Genomic DNA, 26,138 nt, shown 5'->3' with positions numbered 1-26,138 from the left:
CCCTGGATTCTGGGCAATGTCTGCCAAAGGTGAGGATCTTCGTTTAAGAAGAGCTGGCATTGAACATTTACCAACATCGCTTGGCTACAGGACCAGTTGTTTCCGGAGGCCATTCCAAAATGACCCATCAGTTCTCTATGCCAGGGACATACAGCCACTTACCTGCCGTAGTTGATATAATCACCAAGGTGCTTTACACACATGAAGAGGGCGTGACAGTCATGATCGCAGCCAGAGACTGTGCCTGACCCAACAGCCCATTCCCCCGGTCCCAAGCCTAGGGTTAAAATGTAGTTTTCCTTATATACCACTGGCTTGTCCTACAACAAATTTCTGTATGTGGCATGAAAGGCTGATGAAGAGCTACTAAAAGCTCAAACCATCTGAAATAACTGCTGGCAGACCTCTCTGCCAGGAGGGAGTGTGGCCAAGGACGCGGAGCAGGCCCTGGGGGCCTGCAGCCTCTCCTGCGGGGCTGGGCTGGGCAACAGCCTGGCACTTGGGACAGAAGCCTACAGAGTGGCTCATTCTACAGGACTGTTGATCCCATGGTGTGGGCCAGGCCTGTGCTGGGCCCTGGAGGCCACCGGGGCAGCAGGCGTTCACGAGAAGGGGAGGAACAGCACGAAGGCTCCTCTGTTGGTGCGGATGACGCCACGTAGTGACAATATTCTACACGATTTTTTGTTTGTTTTTAATCCTCACTAGAGGATACTTTTTCCATTGATTTTTTTTAGAGAGAGTGGAGAGAGTAGAAGGGGGGAGAGAGAGAGAAACATCGACTTGATTGCCTCCGGCATGCTCCCCAACCAGGACCAGGGACTGAACCCTCACAGCTTCCGAGGTACATGCCCTTGACTGGGAATCGAACCCAAGACCCTTCTGTCCTCGGGCGACACTCTGACCACTGAGCCAAGCCGGCCAGGGCCCTACACGACGTTTTTAATTTCAGTTGTGTAGCCATCCGTCCAGCAGTCATCATACCTGCTTTCTTGTATCTCTGCAAACAGTTCTTTGGGTCACTATGTTGCTTAGTTTTGAGGGCTCCATTTTAAGGGCTCCATTTATTACTTTTTACAATTTGCTATATTGGAAGACAGACAGAAACATTATATAAATATTGTTATTTTTATTCATGATTTCTACTATTAATTACTACTATTTACACTAACTAGTCCTATGCTTGTTTTGTTTTTAAATAACAGCATTTATGTAACGGAAAAATAACAGAATAATCCAGGGTTTTAAAGAAACAGCTATTTTTAATTTTTACATTAAAATGAAGGCACACATGTGGGTAATTACATTTTATCGGTGTTGCGGAGGGCAGGCAGGTCCAGCTGTGTCCCCTAAGCCCATTCCAGGTGTTGGGGTGCACCTGCAGCCACGGGAAGGGGGCAACGGCTCGCGTGGGGCCGTGGGGGCTGCTCTGAGGAGGGGCGGCACCACGATGCTGCCTCGGGAAGGCCACGGAGCTGACTCAGGAGGACAGCTGGCCAGAGCCGGGGGGAAGGTCTTCAGCTGGTGTCTCATTTGACGTTAAGTGGGTGGGCTGAAGGCAGAGGGGCCAGGGACTGTGGAATTGGAAGCCACTGGCTTGAAAACAGGCTGCTTGGGAATTTCCCAGGATTCCTCCACAGAGACCCAACCGAGACCCCCCAGACCTGTTTTCTTCAAGTCAGAGTGGTCATCGGGCCCCCCAAATGAAAGCTCGTCTTCACAGACAACCCCTCCCCCCACGTAGACCGTTTTAAAGTTTCTTACATGGTACAACGTAAGTTGTGGGCTCTCGCCCAACTACAGTCCAGTCTCCAGTCTTGTCTGCACAGTAACTGTTACCACAGTGGGGGCCCACAGGTCCCGGGCAACACTGCCATGTGGCACTAGGGGCCCACCCTGGAGCTGCCCCGTCCCCGCCCCGCTGGAGTCGCTGGGGTCTGGGCAGTGGCCTAGGCCCGTTTGGGTGCCCATGTTGGCTTCTGTTCTGTCATCTTTGGCCTAGTGATTACTTGTATGACACCTGTGTCCTGAGACACCAGGTCAGGACACACGGGAGCCACTCAGCCAGCAGCCCACAGCATCCCTAACGATGACCCGAGAAGTTAAGTGTAAAAGCATTTAATTCTGGGGCAGCAAAGGGAGTCTTGGCCCAGCAGCCGGAGCCACTCGCTGCCCAGGGGCCCCGAGGGCGGGCGTGTCCTCTGCTGGATGGTCTGTAACAGACACTCGGCCAAAGGTCCCTTCCCCTTGACCCAGCGATTCCACTTCCAGGCATTTATGTCAAGGAAGCAGGTCAGGGACAAGCGCGAGGCTCGGCTGTGTCCGCTCACAGCGGAAACTGGAAACACGTGGGCCCGTCCACCTGCAACACCTCCAGCCCCAGGGAAACACGAGGAGAACTCGTTCCTTCAGCGAGAAGGGCCGGTCACACAGGAAACGTGCCGGAACCCATTTTTCTTTAAAAAAAGTCAAACGCTGTAAAGCAGCTGGTTTTCTGTGGGTCTCTGACGATGTTTTAAGGTGGTATTAGTTTTCCTCTCTCTGTACTTTTTTTTCTTTTTCAAGTTTTTCCTACAATGCATCTGTATTGCTTGTGAAACAGAAAATAAAAGCTGGCTGCTGTGGTGACAGCGGCTTTCTCCCCGGCGCCCAGCCTCCGACGTGGGCACATCTTACGTCGCTGCTCAGGACTCCCCAGTGCAGCCTCCCCCAGAAACTCCTTCCCCAGACCCTACGGGCTTTCACTTTCTCTCTCCAGGAAGCCCGTCCCCAGGCGTTGAAGGTCTCGCCCAGGCCCCCTCCAGCCGTGCTCCCCTTGCCCAGTGTGGGAGCTCCTGTGGTCATCTGAGCAAAGGCTGTGGGCAGGGGCCAGGGGCCAGTCTCCGATGGGGTGGGACAGGCTCCAACGCATCTGTTTTTAAAGGCTCAGCCACAGCCCTGCGGACGGAGCTGAGGGTCCGGCGGCTCCGGTTTTGCTTCAGGAACTGAGGAGCAGGTTGCCTTTGGCCGGCGTGAGGGAGGTGAGCAGGTGGGTGAGGTCAGCATTCCTCTTGGGGTCGTGAGGTTGGAGATGCTGGTGGGGTTCCCGGAGAGGCTGGCGGAGGCTGCAGGGCGTCTGTGTCCAGGTCAGGGATGGCTCCCGACCGGGGACATGAATTCGGGCGTCATCAGCTTTGACTGGTGTTCAAGGCATGATGTGTAGTCAGAAATAAGACAGCCAAGGACGGTGCTGAGCTCTCAGCATCAGAGGAAGAACCTCGAAGGGGTGAGGAGGAGCCTCTAGGTTGTGAAAAAACTGGGGCCCTGGCCGGTGTGGCCCAGTGGTCAGCACTTCGGCCGGCGCACACTGAAGGGGCTCGGGTCTGATTCTGGTCAAGGGCACGTACCTCGGTTGCAGGCCCGATCCCCAGCCCCAACAAGCAGAGGCAGCCAATCGATATGCCTTTCTCTCTTCCTCCCTTCCACTCTCTCTAAAAAAATTAATGGAAAAATATCCTCGGGGGAGGGTTGACAAAAAATAAAAACAAAACGCTGGCTAGAGCGGGACTGTCTGGCCCTCTGTCATGGTCCTTCTACCACTCCCACGGGCACACGTCTGAAGCCACACCAGGGCCTGGGAGCCTCGCTGCTGGCCACAGGACACTGCCACGGGCGCAGAAGACGGTGTTTCTTTGTGGACACACATGCTCTCCCGGCACCTTTCCCTGGACGGAGACCCAGTGCGGGCAGAGGTCGAGCTGATGCCTGAGCCTCTGAGGCACTGCTCTGCGTACTTCCCTTCACCTGACTCCCGGCCCTGCCTTCTCGTCTCCGCGACAGCTGATCCAGAGGCGCAGAGCCCGGGCTCGGGTTTCTGAGCCAGTCTTCCTTCCCCTCTCAGGAGTCTGCTTACAGCCAAAAGGCCAGTGGAGGTGTGAGCTCACCCAGCCCCCGGAGCTGCTGCCTCCTGGGGGCTCAGCAGGGCGGGTGCTGCCCTGGTCTGCTGCGGCCTCGGGCCTGTGAGCGCTCGCCCGCGGGGCTCTGCCCCAAGCCCCACTCCCGCCAGGGTGCAGGTGAGACGCCTGCCTCAGCCGTCCTATGCTGCCCTGTCCGCTCAGGAGCGGTGAGAAGACGGGCCTCGGGGGCAGGCGCCTGGGATTGCAGCGTGCCCCCGCCCGCCAGCTGTTCACCTGCGGAACACGGGCCCAGGGTCTGTCTTCTCGAGTGAGAAGCGGGAGCAGCAGGCTCCGCGCGCAGAGCGGGCCCACCATCTGTCAGACTCCTCAGAACAGACCTGGTGGTTCCCACGATGGATCGTGAAAGACAATTCTGAGCTGCTCTCAGCGGGCAGCCGCCTGTGAGTAGGTGTGGACCGGTTCCCACAACAACCTGCTTACATTCCCGGGTGTCTTTTGGAACTTGGGTTTGATTTTCAGATGACTCCGGAATTGTGAGGTGCCACCTCAGCCCAGGGGCCTGGGCTGCTAGTTTACGCAGGAGCTTTAGGGACTCTGCCTAGGACTAGCCCGGCGCACCTGTGCCCAGCCGGCCAGCCCACAGGGGACCCGAGCCCTGCCCCGCCCCCGAGGCCCTGCGGCGGGCTTCGGTCTGGGATCGTGGTCTCCACTCCCAGAGCTGCCCCCTGCCCTCGACACCTCCCTACATTCCCTGGCGCAGCTGAAGGCAGGTTCCGTCCTGTCATCGTTATATAACAAAGGTTCTTGTTTACTCAGTGCTCCCAGAGGACAGGCACTGCAAACGCGTCATCGCCAGTCCCCCAGGGGCCCCCACAGCAGGCGTCGTTACCCGTTTTACAAGGGAGGCAGTTGGGGCTCAGAGAGGCCCAGACTCTGGTCGAGGTCACACAGCTCCAGCTGGCTGCCTCCCCAACCCACCTCTTCCCATTAACCCTTTGGGGAAAATAACACAATATATATATCCTTCCATCTTATGCCCATTACTTTATTCCACGCCCATGGGGTAAGGTGTGAAAGGGAATCTCTTTGTAGAGGAAGTTTGAATGTGTTGCTTCTCTGCCTTGACCTAACATTTTTTATTGACTGATTGATTTGAGAGAGGGGGAGAGAGAGAGATTGAGATTGATTTATCAATTTATGTATGATACATATAGATGTCTATAAGATGTATATTGTTTGGGTATGTAATATATATTTAGATAATATGATCACAGTAAGTCAAACATTTTTTATAGATATAATTCGTGTTGATCTAAAATTGACAATATAAGCCCGGCCGGGCATGGCTCAGCGGTTGAGTGTCGACCTGGGATCCGGGCGATCAGGGTTCTGTTCCCGGTCAGGGCACATGCCCAGGTTGCGGGCTGCAGCCGATCAATGACTCTCTCATCATTGATGTTTCTAGCTCTCTCTCTCCCTCTCCTTTCCTCTCTCTGAAATCAATAAAGATATATTTAAAAAAATAAAAAATAAAATAAAATTGACAATATAAGAGTTGGCTCTCATGGTTATAGAGGCTGAGAAGTCTGGGATCTGCAGCCAGAGAGCTGGAGACCAGGAGAGCTGACAGTGGAAGCTCCAGTCTGAGTCCGAGTCCGAGTCCAAGGGCAGGAGAGGACTGAGGTCCCAGGTCAAAGACAGTCAGGTGGAGAAAGAGAACCCTTTCCTACTGGGACTTTCATTCCACTTTGGCCTGCAGTGGCCAGACGAGGCCCACCCTCGTGGGGAGGGCCATGTGCTTGACTCAGCCTGCTGAGTCACATGTCCATCTCATCCAGAAACATCCTCAAGGGCACCCCCAAAATAATGTCTGAATATCTGGGCACCCCCTGGCCCAGGCCAGTTGACCCATAACCTTAACCAGCAGGCTGTCTGTCTGTCATGCTTTGCCTAGGTCAATCCAACTGCTGTCTGGGTTCGGAAGATTGGTTACATACTGGCGCTGCTGCCGACTTGGGCGCAGCCAGTCTGTTTACCTCCCAGAGAGTCAGGATGGGCACCTCGGCAAGAAGGGCCTGTGACATCCCCTTCCCTTGGGCTTCGGAGCAGGTCTGTGAGGTACTGGGCACGGGTGTCTGTCGTGCCCCTGTGCCCTCCACGAGCCCACTAGTGCTCGGAGCTGTCTCCACTCCGGTTGTTGCTGATCCCACGGGGTGCAGAGTTGAGGAGTTGCTTTGATTGCTGATGGGCTTCAGGATCTCCTCGGACTCCTGGTGTGCGGGGGGTTTCTTTCCGTGGGCTGCCTCTTGGCCCCTCCGCCCGGTTTTCTACTGTGTTCCTGTCTTTGTCTTGTCGATTTGCAGGAGCTGCTCACATGTTCTAAATGGTGGCCCCTTGCCTGTTATAAACATGGCGAATACCGCCCTGGCTGGTGTGGCTCAGTGGTCAGAGCATCGGCCTGTGGACTGAATGGTCCTGGGTTCGATTCTGGCCAAGGGCGTGTGCTGGGTTGCGGGCTGTTCCCGGGCCTGGTAGGGCGAGTGCGGGAGGCAGCCCATCAGTGCGTCCCTCACATCGATGCTTCTCTCCCCGGGCCATCAGGGCCTCGCCATAAGGTTTGTGCCTCTGCGGTTTTACTTAAGAACGCCTGCTCCCCACCTTCAGTATCTCCCTCACACTGTAGTGCTCCTTTTATTTGGGTGTTCACTCACCCGGAACACAGTGTCATCGAGTTTATTGTGCAAAACACAGATCTCGGCAAATAAGAAAACCAACCTGCGACGCCCCTGCCCGGGCAGGACCAGAGCGCGGTTCCTCTGCGCCTCGTGTGGGTCTGCGCGGTGCCCGTGCCCGTGCCCACACGTGCGTCACAGCACCTGCCTCCTCCAGGGAACAGCTGGTCCCGCCCTGAGTGTGGCTCATGCCCGAGTCCCCACGACCCCGTGGGGCTCCGCGTCCTTCTTCGGGGAGACGCGGCGTTGCTCTGGAGCTGCCTCCAGCCCTCTACCAACCTGCAGGACACCAGGTTCCCTGCGGCCGCCACGCGCACTGACCAGTGCTGTCTCCGCCGGCCTCCCGGGCGCTGGACCAGGCCCTCTCCAGGTCCCTGTGGCCGTGCGAAGGGCCTGGAGCAGCGGAGGGACCAGGTGGGCTCTTCAACCAACTCTCGGGTGCAGAGCGGTCCCAGCCGGTGCCGTCCAGTTAGTGTCGGAACCGGTGGGTCCCAGCTGAGGCCAACGCGGACAGCCCGGGCCAGCCGGGCGGACTTGGTCCCGAGAGGAGAGCACCGGGCGGGTGGTCCAGCGCCCAGGGCTGGGGCTATCCTTGAGGACCCGCAGGATTTTGTGGGCTCCCCTTCATTGCCCAGCACCTACGGTCCCCCCCGGGCCACCAGAGCCCCCGCCCCCACGCCCTCAGGCCATGTGGGTGTGCTCCTTACTCGCCCCTGAGCTTTTGTTTCTAAAATTGACTCTAGAGTAAGAGGAAGGGAGGGGGGGCAGAGGATCCTCCAGCGGCCGCCTCCCCCACCCCACCCAGGACGAGCCTGCACCCCCGCAGGCGCCCCGACCGGGAATCCAACCTTTGGGGGCGCGGAGGGCGCTCAGCCGACGGAGCCACACCAGCCGGGCTGGTGAGCCTTTAGTTTTTATTTGTTTATTTTTTGGTGACCGTTTGTAAAGCTGCCTTTGCTCACGTTGCAGTGTCGGGAGGGGCGGCCCCCCGCCGGGGCTGTGCCAGTGTCCGGGGGGCGGTGCCAGTGTCGGGGGGCGGTGCCAGTGTCCGGGGGCCGCTGGAAGAGGCAGGTGCGCCGAGCTGGTGACACGGGCCGCGCCGCGTGCGGGCGTCACGAAGTAACCAGTCCCGGGGAAGCACCGCGCCATGTCACCCGCTTCGTTTCTCTTAAACTGTGACTCCCGACCAGGGCCACCTCCGGCCGCGTCCCGGGGCTGGGGACCGGCTGGGGGGTGCGCCCGCGGCGCGGGGCTGGGCCCCCCGGGCCCCTCCCCCCGTCCCCGCCCCGCCACGTGGACCCCTCCCCGTCCCCTCCCCCATCTCCGCCCCGCCACGCGGACCTCTCCCCCCGCCCCCTCCCCGCCACGCGGAGGCGGCCCCGCCTGTCTGCCCCCCGGCCCTGCACCGGCCCGTGGAAGAGGGGCCCCGACACGGCCCCGCTCCCCGAGACCGCGGGGCGAGGACGGGCCCCCCGCGGACACAGCTCGGGGGGCACGTCCTTCTCGGGCGCGCGGCGGGGACTCGGGGAAGAAGCGACTGTCCTCGGGCCGCCAGCGCCCCGGCCCACGGGAGCCGGCGGCTGCTCCGCAGGGGCGGGTGAGACGGAGGCGCTTCCCGCCGCCCCGCCGCGCGCCCCGAGGCTCCGACGGGCGCGGGTCGGGCACCGCGGGGGAGGAGCGGCGCCCGGGGCGGGGGCAGCGGGGTCCCTCCGCGGGGCGGTGCACCCCTGGGGGCGGGGCGCCGGCCGCTCCGCACCCCGCGCAGCTGGGCGGGGCGGGGCGGGGCGCCGGGCGGCCGGGCGCAAGCGGGCCTGGCGGACGCCCTCGGGGGACCCTGTCGTCCCGGAGACGCCGCCCCGCCCGCCCGCGACTCAGCCTCCGCTCGTGATTGGTCGCGCTTCTAGGTAGGACGCGCCCGCATTGGCCGAGGGCTTCGGGTGGCGCGGTCGGGATTGGTGGGCGGCCGCGTTGCTCCCGCCCTTGGCCCCGCGATTGGCTGGCGCCGGAACGGTCTGCTCCGGGCCTGGGCGGCGAGGACTAGGCCTCAGGCGGCGGCGGCGGCGCGAGGCAGGTGAGGACCCGGCGGGGGCCGGGCGGGCGCCCCTCACCGGGCGGGCGGGCGGGGGCCCCTCACCCCGGGCGGGGGCTGCGGGTCCCGCCAGTGGCCGCCGCCTTCTCGGCGTCTGCGGTGTTCGCGGCCCGCGACCCTCGGCCGGGCGCCCCGCCTCCCCGTCCCCCCGTCCCCCCGTCCCCCCGTCCCCCCGTTCCTCTGTCCCGCCTCCCCGTCCCCCCGTTCCCCCGTCCCCCCGTTCCTCTGTCCCGCCTCCCCGTCCTCCGCCCCCCTCAGCCCGGCGCGCGGCGTCCTCGGGTAGGGCCTCGAGCCCGCCCCTCCCCGTCGCCCGGGCTCCCCCGGTCCCGCGTCGCGTCCCGCCCCCGAGGACTGTCCCTCTGTCCCGTCGGTGTCCCCGAGCTCGCAGCGCCGCGTCCTCGTTTCGCAGCCGCGGGCGCCTCGCTCCCCTCGTGAGGGCCCCGCCTGACCCGCGCCGCCCCCGGCCCGCGACGCCGCCGTGGGGTCCTGGCTGCGCGGGGTGCAGGGGCCGGGCGCCCCTCAGAAAGGCGGCCTGCGCTGCCCCCACCCTGCGCCCGCCACCCTGCGCCCTCCGTGTACAGCAGGCTCCCTGCACCCTCACCCTGCACCCTCCGTCCACAGCAGGCTCCCTGCACCTGTACCCCACCCTGCACCCTCCGTCCACAGCAGGCTCCCTGCACCTGTACCACACCCTGCACCCTCTGTCCACAGCAGGCTCCCTGCACCCTCACCCTGCACCCTCCGTCCACAGCAGGCTCCCTGCACCCCCACCCTGCACCCTCCGTGCACAGCAGGCTCCCTGCACCCCCACCCTGCACCCTCTGTCCACAGCAGGCTCCCTGCACCTGTACCACACCCTGCACCCTCTGTCCACAGCAGGCTCCCTGCACCCCCACCCTGCACCCTCCGTCCACAGCAGGCTCCCTGCACCCTCACCCTGCACCCTCCGTCCACAGCAGGCTCCCTGCACCCTCACCCTGCACCCTCTGTCCACAGCAGGCTCCCTGCACCCCCACCCTGCACCCTCCGTCCACAGCAGGCTCCCTGCACCCTCACCCTGCACCCTCTGTCCACAGCAGGCTCCCTGCACCCTCACCCTGCACCCTCCGTCCACAGCAGGCTCCCTGCACCCTCACCCTGCACCCTCCGTCCACAGCAGGCTCCCTGCACCTGTACCCCACCCTGCATCCTCCGTCCACAGCAGGCTCCCTGCACCTGTACCACACCCTGCACCCTCTGTCCACAGCAGGCTCCCTGCACCCCCACCCTGCACCCTCCGTGCACAGCAGGCTCCCTGCACCCCCATCGTCCACCCTGCACCCTCCCTCGACAGCAGGCCCCCTGCACCCCCACGGTGCACCCTGCACCCACAGCAGGCTCCTTGCACCCCCACCCCACGCCCTCCGTCCACAGCAGCGTTCCCAGCTCCCTGGATGCCAGACCCTTTCCACACGCCTTGGCCCTCCGGGATGCCCCTTTGCGTGCCCTCTGATGCACCCAAGGCTCAACCTTGAGGAAGCCCAGTTTACTTGGGTCTTTGTTGCTGCTCTCACTTTTGGTGCCATAGCGAGGCAGCCGTTGTGAAGCAGAGGTGACGTTGACTTGCCCGTGTCTGTCAGTTCTTCATGGCTGTAGCTGATTGACCCACGTGGAGCTGGTTTTGTGCACGTGGGAGGTAGGGCTCCAGCCCCCTTCTTCTGCATGTGGACGTCCAGTTGTGCCGGCACCCTGCTGAGGGGCCTGGCCCGCCCGCAGGAAATGGGTTGACCGTGAACGTGCAGGTTCATCTCTGGGCTTCGGTTCTGTCCGTGCTCATCCCAGAGGCACTCTCTGTCTGCAGTAAGTTTTGAAGCTGGGAAATGTGTCTCCCGCCTCTTTCCCAAGGCTGTTTTTGGCAGTCTGGGATTCGTTCAATTCCCTGTGAACTTAAGGATTAGCTCTCCCGTGTCTGCAGGAAAGGCCCATGGGGTTTTCAGCTCGCATCCACTCCTCGTGGCCGGCGTGTGGCAGGCTGAGCGTGTGGCAGGCTGAGCGGGCACGCCGACCGCCCAGGAAGGGCTGCCTTCCCTTCAGTGCCCTCGTTCTGCTCAGGCACCGGCCTTGCACCTCCTGGTTACATTTATTCCTGTCTGTTGTCCTTGTTGATGCTGTTGAAAGAGGAATTGTTTTCTTAGTTTCGTTTCCAGGTCATCATTGCTAGTGTATAGGAATGCAGCTAACGTGTGTGTTGGCCTTGTGTCCTGTAACTGTCACACTTGCTTACTAGCTGTAATAGTTTTTGTGTGAATTCTTCAGGGTTTCCTCTACCTCCACCTGTGAGTAGAGGTAGCCTGGCTTCTTCCTTTCCTTTGGGCGCCTCTTTCTTCCTTTTCTTGCCTAGCTGCTCCGGCGGGAATTCCAGCACAGTGGAGAGCAGGGGTGGTGAGGCGGCCTCTTGTCTCCTTCCTCATCTTAGGGCGCTCTCAGCCTGTTCCCACGCAGTGTGCTGTTAGCGGTGGGCTTTAGTAAGTGCCTTTTGTCAGGTTGAGGGAGGTCCCTTCTAATCCTATTTTGTTGAACGTTTTTATCCTGAAGGAGCGTTGGGTTTTGGTAAGTGCTTTTCTTGCGCGGGTTAAGATGATCACGTGGTTTTGCCTAACTGATTCTTAAACAGACTCAGCATTAGGTTCCATCCTGCACCCGCACTTGCACATGCACGTAGGGCCACTGTCTTGTCTGGGGGGTTCCATGATGAAAATCAGGTGATTTCTCAGTGCTCCTCACTGTAAGCCTGATTCAGTTTTTTCTGACCTAAGTCAGTTCTCATTTGTTTTATAGCTTCCAAGTTTCTTTCTTACTATTGTGTTTTTTCCTTTAGTTTTGTTCTTTTGGGTAAATATATTTATATATATGCCTTTTTAAAAGCCTTTTCAAAGGGGGTATCTGGAAGAGAGTGGAAGCTAGCCTGTGTTCAGTTCATTTTTAACTGGAAATTCCTTTGTGATCTGTCTTCAAAGACTGCTGGTGTTTGACGGAGGGTCTGCTCATAACCATTGTCTCCCATCCTAAATTTATGATGAGCAGATGGTCTCCAGATTCTGCAGACAGAGCTGGTTTTAATTTGTTTGCAGGAAGTGCCAGGCAACGCTTCTGGTAGGAGAAGTGACACAATGAAGCACGAGCTGCGGTGCAGCTCCTGCCCTTCCCTAAACCACCCAGGGAACCCAGAGCATGTCACCAGCCCTGTGATTCAGGCCAAGTGGTCCGGAGCACATGGCTAAAGGAGGTGCCACACCTGGGTTCACAGTGCAAGGGGAGCGAGACAGGGACGGTGGCCGACTGGACTGCTGCTGCGCGTGTGTCTGTGGGGTGCTGCCCTATTAGGTGATTGGAAACACTCTCATTTTCTAAATTTGGAATTCATTGCTATTTTGACTGCTTGCCCACCGGACTTGATTTTCAGATAGAGACTAGACCAGATCTGCTGGGTCTGTATTGGAAACCATTCACTTCCATAGAGCCAAAATAAATTTAGGGTTGACAGAGGGAAAATACTTACAATATTACTTGTTATAATCATGCTACGATTGTGCTTCATTAAGTAACTTGTGTAACTCGCTAGTCGGCGGTGCAGTTTGAATTCTGTCTGTAATTAAGCATGCTGGGTAGCTGGGAGCTCTGTTTTTCATTTAGTCACGTAGGGACACTAGGTGAATGGTCAGTGGCTTCGAATTTTAGGTTAGGAGATAAGAACTATGATAGATGCCTTTTGATGTTGGTGCCTGTAACCCTGCAGGTCCCAGGGATAAGTCCTGTGGAAGTGACCAGGTGCAGATCAGTGGTTCACAGTGGGGCCAGAGGGCGCTCCCAGGGGCCTACGGCCTGAAAACAAAGCTTTGCTTTGCCCACTTGCTTTGATCTTAGTGTTTGCTTTGTTTGACCTTTAATAATCATTATGGGAAAATGTGAGCTATATCTAGACTATGGAAAAGGTCAGCTTGATGATTTTTTTACTTGCTACTTAGGCTGCAAAACCTTTTTAGTCCTGGAAGGGACTTGCTTTTAGCCGGTCACTTTGCATGTGGCAGGGCAGGCTTTACAGGGTGGTGGAGAAATGGGTAGATTAAATGTTTGCATTTATAGTCCTGCAACTACTGCTTCTAGTTTTCATGCCCAGTTATACTTGGAAATGAAACGGGCTGACACCGCTGTTCCAATAGGTGAGGGAGGAGAAATACTGTGAATGCACTGGGGGGAGGGCTGAGGAGGCCCAGGGGTGCCCTCACAAGTCCCTGCAGCGCGCTCGGGCGTGGCTTTCTGGGCGTGGTCGGACTAGGAGCAGAGTGGTGAGAACTCCTGAGTGTTTTCAGCTTAAGGGCAGAGCGAGCAACAGGCATAGCAGTGAACCGACAACGTGCTCATCTGTTCTGCATATGAGGTTTAGTTCTTGCCCTTAGAGAGTTCAGGGTCTAATGCCAGCAACAGGTGGTGCTGCCAGGGGAGCTGCACTGAAGAGGGATGATGTCCTGGAAGGAGGGAGGTGCTGGTCTGAATGTGAGGAGCAGGCTGGGAGGTGATTGGACAGGTTGGATAGTTCTGGTGCGCGAAGCAGGTGGAAATGCTCACGAGGAGGTCAACAGGTGCCTGCCTCAGTGTGTGCACAGGGCGCACAGATGGGATAGGTAAGCTAAACATGGTTGGAAATGTAGAATCCCATCGGTGAGAGTAGGACAGCCCATAACAGACTGCTCCTGTGTTCTTGGGTCAGGGAGGGCCTTTCCAAGCCAGACATGAGAGTCAGGGACAGACCCATAGTGCAGCCAGCTCGGTAACAGGCGGGGCGGGGCGGGTCCCTGGCCTATGTGATATGTGTACAATTAATATCCTGTATAACCATAAGAAAAAGACAAACCTCTGATTGGTCGGCCTCACCTGTAGGTGTGGTGTGGAGTCCCCAGGGTCTGCCGCTCCCAGTGTTAGGAGGAGCACTGTAGGTGTGGGGAGCCCCAGGCGTCAGGTGCACAGCATTGCTGCCTGAAGGCACTGGCTGTGGACACAGAAATGACCGTGTGGGCAGCCCTCCTGACACGGCTAGCACACTGGCTCTCGGGACGGTTCGTGCACACTGGGTCTGGAGGACGCAGCAAACTGGTCTGCGCTTTGTGTTCTGAAAGGCCCTTTACAGTGACAGGCACAGAAGAAATCCTTTGACTCTAGGCTTTTGCTGAAACCCTGTGATGAGTGTCACTGTTAGAGGAGCTGGGGCTCTTACTGAGAATATCTGGAGCCCTGCCCTCGGGAGATGTAAGCACATGATAAGGTCTCCTCACGGAGAAGTAATTCTTTTCCCTGAAATGCCACCCCCAGCCTTGTTATGTAAACAAACTATGTAGCCTCCACCTCTTCCTGCCGTTCCATCATTTCCAAAAAAACAAAAGAGACCACATCTTGGAGGAACCGTCTTTCAGTACAGAGTTGCTGCGGAAAATAACTTTCTAATTTTATTCTGTTGTTTTACTTATTTTTAAATCTATTTCATTGCTATATTTGTAACAGCGTTTCACCCTGTGTAGGGCAGCAGTGAGGTGTATTAGCTGATTGCACCCCAGCAGCTCAGGAGGGTTAGGTACTGTGTGTACTCCAGGAGCAGCCCCATGGGTGGCGTTTTGGTGTGACCCCACCAGCTCTTATAGCTCAGTGGGCCACAGCCTGAGCCGCACCCAGGGATCTGGCTGCCCCACACTGCTTCATACTGAACACCAATTTTTTTCCTTTTGAAAGTAGTATTTATTGGGTTGCTTGTTGTACAACCAATATTTACCCTTAAAAAAAAGTTCAAACAGTACAGAAGCAGGTAAGTGAAAAGTAGAAGTCCCATACTCTATAATACCATTAAATTTAGTGTAGTGTTTTTCTGGATGTTTTAAAAACATACTCAGGTAAACATATAGCATCATAGCATCCTATAAAGCCCTTTGGATATTTTCAGGTAATACTCATTTCTGATTCTGTTTTAAACTATCAGTTTGTATTTAAGGATTCTACTTAGCATAAATCATAGTATTTTTTAAAAAACCTTGTTTCTTGCCCAGCCGGGCGTGGCTCAGCTGTTGAGCGTGGACCTGGGATCCAGGCGATCGGGGTTCGATTCCCGGTCTGGGCACATGCCCGGCTGCGGGCTCGATCCCCAATGACTCTCTCATCATTGATGTTTCTGTCTCTCTCTCTCTCTCCTTTCCTCTCTCTGAAATAAATATATTTTAAAAAAACAAAAAACACATTGTTTCTTTAAAATGAATATAGAGATGAGATGCCAATTCCTGTTTATTATGTTGAAAAGTAATTACGTGGAACATGATCTCTGGGAAATCATGTCTAAACCAATTCGTGATTTTTTAACCTATAGGCAGAAATAACTAATGTTTATTAGTCTCCACATTATTTGGTTTTACAGAATTAAGATTCTGAGCAGACTAATTATGTTAAGATTTAGTACTGATTTTTAAAGGGACACCTTGGAATTTTAGTTTTAAAAGTTAGCCTTTAGAATAATGAACTCCTGTATGGGCACAGCTGCCCTTTGAGAACCAACCCTGGGTGATTAAGGAATGGTGAGGGTGGAGTGGGAGCAAGTGTCTGTCTGTCTGTCTCTGTCTGTGTCATGTTCGCCCTCCCCCCAAGGTCCTGAGGGGACACCCTGTGGCAGAGGGGCCCTGTGGGCCTGTGTTGTGCTGGAGGAGCCCGGGCTTCAGCTCAGACGCCCCGCCCCAGGGCATGGTGGCAGATGGTGTGTTTGGAGCTAAGCCCAGACGGAGCTGAGAGGAGGGTCCTGTTTGTCACTCTCCTTGGGTTGCTCTTGGTTCTGGTGGTGGGCTCGGGCGGCCTGCCATTTGAATGGGGTGGGGCGAGGGGGCTGAGCCGCGGCAGGTTGTTGCTGAGGCTTCTGATTGGATGGCTGCGCTAGTCGTCCTGTTCCAGCTGGGCTCACTTTAGTCTCCCTCGCTTCACCGGTGACTAAATCAGCTCACAGAAAATCTGATTTGTAGCATGCTGATCTCTGTAAACAGTGCTTTGGAGCAGGTCCCGACTGCTCTATGTTGTTGGATAAAAGCAGTCATCTTCTGGAGGGTGGCACTGGTTTACTGTGATGAGAAGAGGTGCTGCCACCACGCTCTGGTTTTCCTCCAAAACCGAGCGTTTCCTAAGGAAACTGGTGCTGATTTCACTTCAAACCTCACAGTTTAATTCTTGTTTGGTTTTGCCATTTGCTTGAAGCTCTGTCTTCAACCCCGTGTGACTGGTTTCTTGTTGAGATTTTTCAGGCATATTTTTTAGATTGTTTACCAGCTGGTACAGACAGTCTCAGTAATAAAGATTCAAATTCTAAGTGGCGGAGAACTAACCTCCATTTTGACCAGAGCATCCAAGAACAGAAACTGAGCCTCAGGCTCCATCTCCCACGTGATGCAGGTGTCAGCGTGCCTGGCGCAGGTGGAGGCGTGAAGGGAGAAGCCTCATGTGTTGCAAGGGATCTTAACTCTGGCGTTAAAGCTGCTAGGACGTGTGTGTTTGTCAGGACGCTTAGTTCCTCGGGCTTGTGACCAGGTTTGCAGCCTGAACAGGACCTGTGCTTTGGCCTGTGCAGCTGGCCTGCATGTGCTCTGCTAGTGAGACCAGGTAAAAGGAGACACGGGGCCACCTGTAACGTCGGTGCTTCCTTCTGCGTGTGAAGGTGGCACTCTTGCCCCACCATCTCCTGGGGTGCACGCTTTTTCCCTGTTAGGTCTCGCAGCTCAAAATTGAAAACTGTTCACCCTAAAAAAGTACTCCCATACGGGGGCAGGGGAGGCTCTCTGGGTCCCCCGTGTGCTAACCTGCTGGGCTGGGCAGCCTGGGAGAGTTCTGCCTGGAGCGAGGCCTGATACGCGCCCAGCTCCTCTCTGCAGCGGGTGTGTGGTGTCTGGTAGCACTCAGTCTCTCCCTTCTGCTGTCCAGGGCACTCACTGGAACCTGGCCTGTGACAAGGTCGAACCAGCGACAGCATTTTAGGGAAAGGAAGAGAGTGGCCTGAAAGGGATCCAAAAAATGAGGAGAGTGAAGCCTGGACAGGGCCCCTCTTGTAATATCACTTTGCAAAATGTTAACTTTGGGTTCTTCCTAGGATTTTCTGATGCCATTGAAAACATGTTCAATCCATTTTTCACTTACTATTCCAATATTATTCAGATACTGAATGCAATCAGATCTCCCTCGAGTCTCAGGCTGAGGTGGGAGGAGGCCACCGCCTTCAGGCCGGGATACAAATAGGAAGGCTCTAATGTTACATGTGGGCTTTAATTAGCAGTGATGTAAAGGGAGACTGGAAACAGCATTTTGGAAATGCTTAGCATTTATGTTAGGTTTTCAGTAGGACCGGTTCAGATATCCTGAGAGGACTGAAGCTGGCTTCTGACTGGCTGGCTCTGAGTCGAGCCGTCTCTGCCGCCCAGTGGACTTTCGTTTCGCCAGGGGTGAGTGAATTTTCCATCTCAGGGATTGCTAACTTAGAAGAAAAGACCTGTTTCTTTATTTAAATTTAGAGCGTAGGCTATGTAGCTTTATTCCATGGAATTAAAGCTGATTTCAGAGGAAATGTTTGCCAGGTGTCAGGCACGGCCCTCCACGCACTTTTTCACTTGATCCTGGGCTATGCAGTGCACAGTGGCCACAACAGCCCTGCCGGCCATGGGCCCGCTCTGCACTTAGATGAACGTCATAGGAGAACGTTACGCAGAGCTCGTGATTATGGGAGCAGAACCTGCCCAAGCAGGAAGAAGCAGGGCTGCCAGGCCACACCCCTCGTGCCGGAGGAGCTGCTGAGTGTGGTCACTGGTCTGTCCCATCTTCCAGTCCTGCTCGCTGCCCGGGATTCCCACGGCCTCCTGTGTGCTTTTGCTGCTCCAGTGGTCGTACCTTTGGGCATTTTATTACATTTGTAGGTATTTTACCAAAATCTACCCTGTGTCTGTTACATGGCTGTGTCTCCCAGTTGTCACCTACAGGGCTTTTTTTAGCCAGTCACTGCTGTGCTGTCACGGCCAATAGTGGCACTTGTTCTTTGATAGAATTTTATTTCAGAGACAAGAAGTTAAATTTCCTTTTATTTTTTTGTTTTAAAATATATTTTTATTGATTTCAGAGAGAGGGATGCGAGGGGGAGAGAGAAATGAGTCATTGATCTACTGCCTCCTGCACGCCCCCTACTGGGGATCGAGCCCACAACCTGGGCATGTGCCCCGACGGGGAATCGTACCTCTGTCTCCTGGATCCTAGGTTGATGCTCAGCACTGAGCCACGCCCGGCCAGGCTAAACTTTTTGCATCGTGGCAGAGGGCCCACACTGAACCTGTCTGGAGGTGGTGTGCACAGCTTAGTCTCCGTCTCGCTGACTGGAAGGATCAGGCTGGAGAGTGTCATTACAGCAGGTCTCGTACCTTTGATGGCTTTTGAAAACATCGTTTGTTGTGCATTAGGAATTAGCCACTCTGCCCTCTTTAGGTGGATAAAGTGTGAGAACACATAATGTAACTTTCTGCAGTAAAGGCTTTGGGCTTGCGTTCTTGCACATGTCCTCACCAAGCTCAGCGACCGAGCCACAGGCTGACCTGCTTCACCCTGCCAGGGCCCTGCTTCCAGAATTAGGGCTGGCCTCAGGGCACTTCGCCCGTGGGACAGAGCTGGGATGTGAGCCCAGATGGTAGGGCTCTGTTCCTGTTTGCTGGATGCCCTGCTGCCTCAGTGTCGCAGTCCTGCCTTTAAACTAAATGCCAGGACTAGTCTGGAGCACTGGTTTCTGTGAACCAATCAAGGGATACTCAGCTCACCGAGTGCTTACCAGGCACCAGTTATAGAGGAGCTGGTAGGAATTAGTTAACCTGGGGCAGGGTGGTGGTCAGTAGTGCAGGTGAGGAAAACATTAAAGTGAAAGATCACATTTGGAGTAAAGTTAAGGAAGTCTGGGCTGTGCTAGTCAGTGAGTAACTAATAGAGAATTAATAAGATGAGTCACTTACCCACTGCAGTGGATGAACGATGGGGCATTAATCCTGTTGCCCCTGCACCCTGTTGTGTTTGCCTCATGAGTCACCCCTGAACTTCAGCCCAGGCAAAGCCAATTAGTGCCCTGCACTGGGGTGCGGCTCTGGTTCTGCTTGGGGTGGGAGCAGACCTGACCTGGCCGGGTGGGCGGTGCTCGGAGCAGGAGCTGGGGCTCTAGTGAGGGGAGGAGACTTCCCACTGGCTCGGGGTGGCAGGACCTCCTTGGATGGGGTAGAGCACACGGGGGCACAAGGCTACTGAACAGTACTCGGCAGATACCTGGGTGAAAGAACCAGGTGACTTATGAGCAGAGAGGTTTAAGTGTCTGTAATGAGCGCCAGGTAGGAATGAGTCGTGCTTGTAGAATGTGTGCTCTGTTGGGCTATGGGCTAGGTCCGGGAGGAACCTAGGAGTGCTGGAATGTTTTTTAAATGCAGGAGTTTCATGGTATTTGTTGAAATTATGCACAAATTTATATATATGAACAATGGTCTTTATTTCTGTGGCTACTTAAATTCTTTAAAGAATGTTTGAACTGTTTCAAAGATAATGGTGTGAATTGAAGTACATTTGTCTTAGCTTATAGAAGTCAGTCATCTATTTAATTTCATTTTACAATTCAATTTATTTAAACTAAAAAAAAACAAAAACCCAGTTCGCCCATTGTTCCTACTTTCCATCTCAATTTTTTAAAAATTTTTTAAAAATTAATTTTCTGTAAGGGATCATATGGCTTGTGTCTTTCTTTGTCCGACTTGTTTCACCTAGTGTAATGCCCTAGTAGTCCATCCATGCTGTTGCAAATGGCAAGATTTCGGGGTGTTGTTTTTTTTACAGCTGAGTAATACTCCATTGTGTATATGCACCTCAGCTTTTTTATTCACTCATTTGTTGACGGATTCTTGGCTATTGTAAATAATGCTGCAGTGAACATGGGGTGCACAAATCTTTTTCAGTTTGTGGTTTCGTTTTCTTTGGTTAAGTACCCAGAATTGCTAGGTGATATGGCAGCTCTAGTGTTAAACATTGTTTAATCTCCAGTGTTTTCACAGTGGCTGCACTAACATTCCCACGAACAGTGCGTGAGGGCTCCCTCTTCTCCACATCCTCACCAACGCTTCTCTCCTGTCTTCTTGACGCTGCCATTCTGACAGACGTGAAGTGGCATCTCCCTGTAGTTTTGGTTTGTGTTTCCCTGGTGGCTGGTGATATTAGGCACCTTTTCATGTCCCTGTTCGCCATCTCTCTGTCTTCTTCTTTTCAGGTTCTCTGCCCATTTTTCATTTGGATCGTTTGTTGTTTTGCTGTTGAGCTCTGTGAGTTCTTTATATATTTGGATATTAACTCCTTGTTAGATGCATGATTTGTAAATGTGCTCACTCATTTGGTTGGTTACCTTTTCGTTTTGTTGATAAGAGCTTTTAGTTTGATGGTCCCACTTGCTTGCTTTTGCGTTTGGAGTTATATCCAAGACATCATCTCCAAGACCTATGTCAGGGAGCTGACCGCCCGTTTCCTTTCATTGTCTCAGGTCTCACATTCGGGCCTTTTTGTGTTCAGTGTAAGATATCAGTCCAGCTTCGTTCTTTTGCATAAGGCTGTCCAGTTTTTTCAGCTACTTACTGACGAGACTGTCTTTTCCCTACTGTATTTTCTTGACTTCTTTGTCATAAGTTAATTGGTCATGTGTGCGAGGGTTTATTTCTGGGCTTTCTATTCCATTAATCTAGGCATCGGTTTTTATGCCAGTACCATGCTGTTTTAATTACTGTAGCTTTTTGATACAGTTTGAAATCAGGGAGCATGATGCCTCCAGCTTTGTTCTTTCCCAAGATTGCTTGGCTATTCAGGGTCTTCATTGTTTCATACAAATTTTAGGGTGGTTCTGTTTCTGTAGAAATCAGTCATTTATACATAAGTATTTTTGTGGAGGATGGTCTTTATTTTTACTTTTATTTTCCTTTAGATTACTCAGCAACAGATGGTGATTCACACACTACTGTGAGCTTTTAAAGAAAAATTGGAATGTGTGCGTATGTGTGCGTGCATGTGTATGTGCATGTGTGTGTGCATTTGGGGGAGGGTATTTTTAGCCAGAGGAAAGTTGGAGTGATTCCAAAGAAATCAGGTGACAGCCTGAAAAACAGTGCTCGACACTTTTTAATTTAAATTAAAAACAACCTGTTTTCTTTTGGAGAAAGGTAAAAGTATAAACAGTGCCTTAAAGCCTATTTGTTGTCCCACAGTTTCTGACTCTGAAAACTCCGCTGTCTAGGGAAGCACAGTACAGGAGTGCTTCTCAACCGCGCAGTAAGAACTCGTTCTGTTTTAATTAACAACAACGAGACTTATTTTAGAAGAACGAGAACGTTTGCCACCTTCGGGAATTTAAGAACACATTTTGAAATGGGTTCCCAGTCTTTTGAAAGGGCCCAGTTTTCATCATTGTAAGTCAGTCGATCCAGGGGTTCCCCCAGTGCTTTTATGGGTGTATCATTCCAGGGGACTGCATCTAACAGAGTGTCCTGCACTCGACCTGTAATTATGAGAAACCCTCCTCTGACTTAAAGATAAAAAGCAAAGCACCGCTCTGCCGGCTTTCTTCATTCAGGTAGATAGTGATGGTGGGTCGGTTGTGTGTGGACCAGGCTGGCCCCAGCAGGCAGGGCCTCTGCGTGTGCTCTGACCCTAACCCTGACTTACTTTCTCCCACCTTCTGCAGTATGATTTGAGATCGTGAACATGGACTTTTCTCGGCTCCACATATACACGCCTCCTCAGTGTGTGCCCGAGAACACTGGCTACACCTATGCACTCAGGTGAGCGTGTGTGTGTTTTGTCACTTCTCGAATGCCATTGATTAACAGGGCCTCTGTGGGACTTGCAGCCAAATGTTATATTTAGAAAGAGAAAATATCTATAAACTTTATGTTATACTGTGGCTTTATGAAATTACCAAACTGACATGGAAATTGCTGTTTTGAAAACTACGTTTGTGATGACTCATTGGTTACTCATTGCAAACATCGCTGTTTCAGACTCCACCCAAAGGGCTGTGGTCTCGAGAATAGTCTTGTAGTCATGGTTGGGATTTGGGATTTATATGGATGGCTGGGTATCTCACAGTTAACCGAGCTGTCCCAGAAAAGGTTGCCTTTGAGAGGAGGCATCGCAGACAGTGAGACAAAGCCAAGGTTTCAGGAGCAGGACATGGTCAGGTGCGCAGTCTTCTGCTTTTGTTCGTGTTCTGATGTAACACTGAGGCCTGAAGTTGAGTCTTAAAAGTTGCTGACTTGTCCTTTGCATTTCTAGTTTATAAAATAGAAAGGATTGAAATGAAACTTAAGTATTATAACATTATGGACCTGATTGGCAGTTGGAAAACCTTTGCACCCTGGCACAGTGTTTAAGGCACACAGGAAAATGCTATATAATTTTGTCAATGGCTATTTTCTAAGGGTAAAATGTAATGGAAACTTTAAGAAAATTGGAGGATATTTTAAGGAGAGTACTTTTTAACAGCAGTAGTCAAATCTCACATTTAATGATTGAGTTTTTGTTCACAATTCTAGATCATGTCACACTTTCTTTAGAAACAGACTCTTTTTCTGCTAAAAGTCCTGTAGTATTTTAGAAAAAATTGAGTGGGCCAACTCAAGTAAACCATTCCTTATTCTGTATTGTAGAGCATAAAAATAATTATTCTTGCTAATTTATTTTTAGTTTTATAATCTATTTTAAATATAGTTTTTAAAACATGCACGTGCCTGGATCTCTACCCTGGGACAGCGACACTGTTAATTTCATTAACTGACAGCCTTCCTTGAGGTAGAGGTGGGGCGATGAGGGTGGAGGAGCAGTGAGGAGGAAGGGCAGGCCGGCAGGTGTGGCTTTGCAGGCTGTGCCGGGATCTTGTTGAGGGCAGTGGGAAACCAGGGAAGGGTTTTAACAAGGAGGAGCATAGCCAGGTCTGTGCTGGGAAGGACAGGATGCTGCAGTGTGGAGAATGGGGGTGTCGTTCCGAAAAGTTGTCCTCCCTGCCTTGTCCTTCAGACCCCCTTCCAGCTCCCCCGTCCCCTGGCTCATGGTCTGCTCACCTCTCACTGCTGGGGACTGTGCTCCTGGCCCGCTGCTCTGTGCAGTCTCAGTGGTCATTCCGTTAATTCCATTAGAGTGTTTTCCTGCTGTGGAGACTGTTGGGCCCTCTGCCTCTCACCTGGCTCAGCAGTCCCAGCACCAGTCTCCCTTCTCGCTCTCCCCAGTGCACTGTTGTGAAGCAGATCTCATCCAAAGTGCCAGTATTGTAACAGAGCCCCTGTGATTTAAAATAGCTCCTGAATATATCAGACACCGAGTCAGTGCTCCAGTTTCTCAGATCTTCATTTTTTTTAACAACTTTTTTTTTTTTTAAATCAACCTAAACAGGATTCTCACATTCATTTGGGTAATTTGTGTCTTGGGTCTGCATCTGCTTTCCTGTCCCTGTAGTTAGATGTAGAGATTTGGTCAGCTCCGGGTTTCCGTTGGTGGGTTGCCGTGACTACAGGGCAGCGGGCACTTCCTGCTGTGTTCTGAGGGGAGGTGCCTGGTGTCTCTTCTCCCCCAGGTGTGGAGGTTGGTCAGTGCCATCCGCTGGCCCCACTCACTGAAGTCCCATCCCTCCTCCTGGGAGGGGAATGGCAGCCGCTGGGCAGCGTTGCCCTGGTCAGGGAGGGATGCCCCCAGGAGCCGCTCACCTGGGTGCAGGCCAGGCTGGGGAACGGGGGCTGGCATTTTCAATCTCTGGGGAAGTTGGTTTCCAACCAGAAAGAAAGGTGGGGGGAATGGCTGTTGGTTGTGCAAGAGGAGAGTGTGTTCCAAGGAGGGAGGGGGTAATCAGCCGGTCAGATGCTGCTGGAAGGCCACGCAGGGCGAGGGCAGGGCGAGGGCCGGCGCAGCGAGCTCAGCCCACAGGAGTCACTGGCAAAGCTGGCACATGGTCCTTCAGGCAGACGGACTGAAGCTGGTGAGGAGTGAGAGCAGCACCTTTTCCAACAAGTCGGCGGATGGGAGAAGAAAGGGCGAGCTGGGCTTATTTATTTTATGGGGGCACGGGGGCATGTCTGGACGCTGATGGTAAGAAGCCGTAGAGAGAGGTTGAAGGCAGCGAGAATAGGCATCTGACAGTAAGGCTCAGAAAGTGGGAGGCTCGTTGCGGAGCCCACGGGTGGGCTTTAGGGTTCCCTGCACTGTAGCTTGGCAGCGTGACTGCGGGTCCTTCAAAGACAGATGCACATTCGCCGAGGTGGGGAAAGAAGCAGGGCCTTGACTAGAGAGCCGGAGGTGGAGGCAGGGCGTGGTGAAGCTGGAAGTGAGGAGGGGACAGAGTTAGTGGCTGTGAGCACCAGGGACCAGGTGGCCCCGCACAGGTTGCCAGGCAGGAGCGAGGACCTGCGAGGGTGGGGACAGCGGGAGGGTGCCCGACCTCCAGTTGCTTGCAGCAGTCTAGAACTGAACAGAGAGCTGTGCAGCTCGCCTGGTGGGGATATGGCCAGGCCAGCGGGGCAGGGCGCCGCAGCCAGGAGGCCACGATGATCACGGGGATGGAGAGCCTGCGGGGCTGAAGGACACTGTGGTGGAAGGTCCAGAGAGAGAGGTGACGAAGGGTCAGAGCGTGAGGCTGGCGTTTGGGACTTCAGGGTGTAGCTTTTGGGGTAGATAAGCAGATAAGCAAACCTCTGAACCTCCGAGTGTGTCCGGGTTCTTGAGACGGTCACTGCACACCCCTTGCTTGGCCCACAGACCCATTCATGGGGCAGCCTTGGCAGGGTCTTAGCTGCGTCCCAGCTGGCTCACTGCCCAGTGTCCATATTGTTTCCAGCTTTCAGCTGCAGTAGATTTCTCTCAATCGTTTCATTAAAAGTGCATCTAAACAGATTTTTAAAAGAGCAGTGTGTGTCAGTAAAGTGCATAACTGATGAGAGACCAAACTGAAACCTCAGACTCTAGAATGTGTCTGTGGCATTCTGTCTATATTGTCTTTTTTTAAATATAGCATCTTTATTGACTTCAGAGAGAGGAGGGGAGAGGGAGAGAGCGATGAGAGTCATTGATCGGCCGGCTCCTGCACACCCCCATCCGGGATCAAGCCCGCAACCCGGGCGTGTGCCCTAATCAGGAATCCAGCCACGGTCTCCTGTGTCCCAGGCCTCCTGTGTCCCAGGCTGATGCTCAGCTGCTGGGCCACGCCCACTGGGCTGCCTTTTTTTTAATCCTCACCTGAGGATATTTTTTCTGTTGTTTTTTCAGAGAGAGAAGTGGGGGGGGGGGGAGAGAAACATCGATGTGAGAGAGACAGCGATTGGTTGCTTCACACACGCACCCCAACTGGGGTGGGGATCGAGCCTGCACCTGGGGCACATGACCTTGGCTGGAATTGAACCGAGACCCTTCAGTCTGTGGGCTGACGCTCTAACCACTGGGCAAACCAGCCAGGGCTGTAGTGTCTTTTTTTTTTTTTAATTGATTTCAGAGGAAGGGAGAGAGAGAGAGAAACATCAGTGATGAGAGTCATTGATCGGCTGCCTCCTGCGCGCCCCCTACTGGCGATGGAGCCCACAACCCAGGCATGTGCCCTGACTTGGAATCGAACCGTGATCTCCTGGATCCTAGGTTGATGCTCAACTGCTAAGCCACGCTGGCCAGGCTATAGTGTCTTTTTTATCTCCCAGTTATGTCACTAATTCTCTCTCATCCTCAGTTTACAATTTTGTGCCCCCACTCCCGGCTTCACGTAAAACCAGTAAAGTGCCTGAACACATTGACACTGTGCTGCCTGGGTGGGTGCCCGGTGCCTCACGTCTCCACAGACGTTTGGTTCTTTCCGCTGGAGCTCCGGGACATCTGTCTGGAGGAGCCTGTTTCTGAGGATGGCTGGGACTCCAGCCCAGGGCCAGAGGGCAGGCAGCTTCTGTTCTTCCTGGGCTGTGGGCCTGTGGAAGCAGGGCTGAGCCCACCCTGCTGCCTCCCCTGCCCTGCCCTGCCCTGCCATGCCCGGCCCGGCCCGGCCCTGCCCTGCCCTCGCCCCCCTGCTGTGAATCTTAGCCCTGGTGTAACGGGGGCGGGTAGGTCTTTGACCATTTTGAAGAAAGCCTTCCAGGTCTCTCTGCTTTATGTGTAAGAAGATGTGGTTTTGTTTCTAGTTTGTTTCAGTGTAGATGGTACTTTCCTTGTGCATTTAACGCTGTGTCTGGGAGTCTTCCTGTGAGGGGAGGTGCAGACCACCTTCTCGGTTTCCGACAGCCTCACAGCTTAGGGAATGTGGGCGTGTCCTGTTTATCCCCCCCCACCCCCCCCATGGATGGTCTGCATAGGCTGCTGTTATAA

The 26,138-nt window shown here is 54.1% G+C and overlaps 1 protein-coding gene across 21 annotated transcripts in view; it reads left to right on the top strand.

Annotated features, from left to right (window-relative positions):
• The first annotated feature begins 8,147 nt into the window (after positions 1-8,147).
• SUN1 (Sad1 and UNC84 domain containing 1) overlaps positions 8,148-26,138 on the top strand; it is a 43,593-nt gene continuing 25,602 nt past the window's right edge. For 3 of the 21 annotated variants that reach the window (XM_081134279.1, XM_081134272.1, XM_081134266.1), the window contains exons 1-2: positions 8,616-8,699; positions 21,496-21,592. In XM_081134279.1, the coding sequence (XP_080990405.1) occupies positions 21,516-21,592 (77 nt within the window). In that variant the 5' untranslated portion in view covers positions 8,616-8,699; positions 21,496-21,515. Of the gene's footprint in view, positions 8,226-8,610; positions 8,700-10,302; positions 10,393-17,081; positions 17,207-20,037; positions 20,090-20,739; positions 20,803-21,275; positions 21,385-21,495; positions 21,593-26,138 lie in introns of those variants that run through there. The other 18 variants (XM_081134278.1, XM_081134281.1, XM_081134285.1 and 15 more) reach the window with 17 other exon arrangements.

Source organism: Miniopterus schreibersii (genome assembly GCF_964146895.1).
Source record: "Miniopterus schreibersii genome assembly, chromosome: 4".
Taxonomy (NCBI): Eukaryota; Metazoa; Chordata; class Mammalia; order Chiroptera; family Miniopteridae; genus Miniopterus; species Miniopterus schreibersii.
Note: the sequence above shows the minus strand (reverse complement) of the source record. Positions and strands in the feature narration are given on the sequence as shown.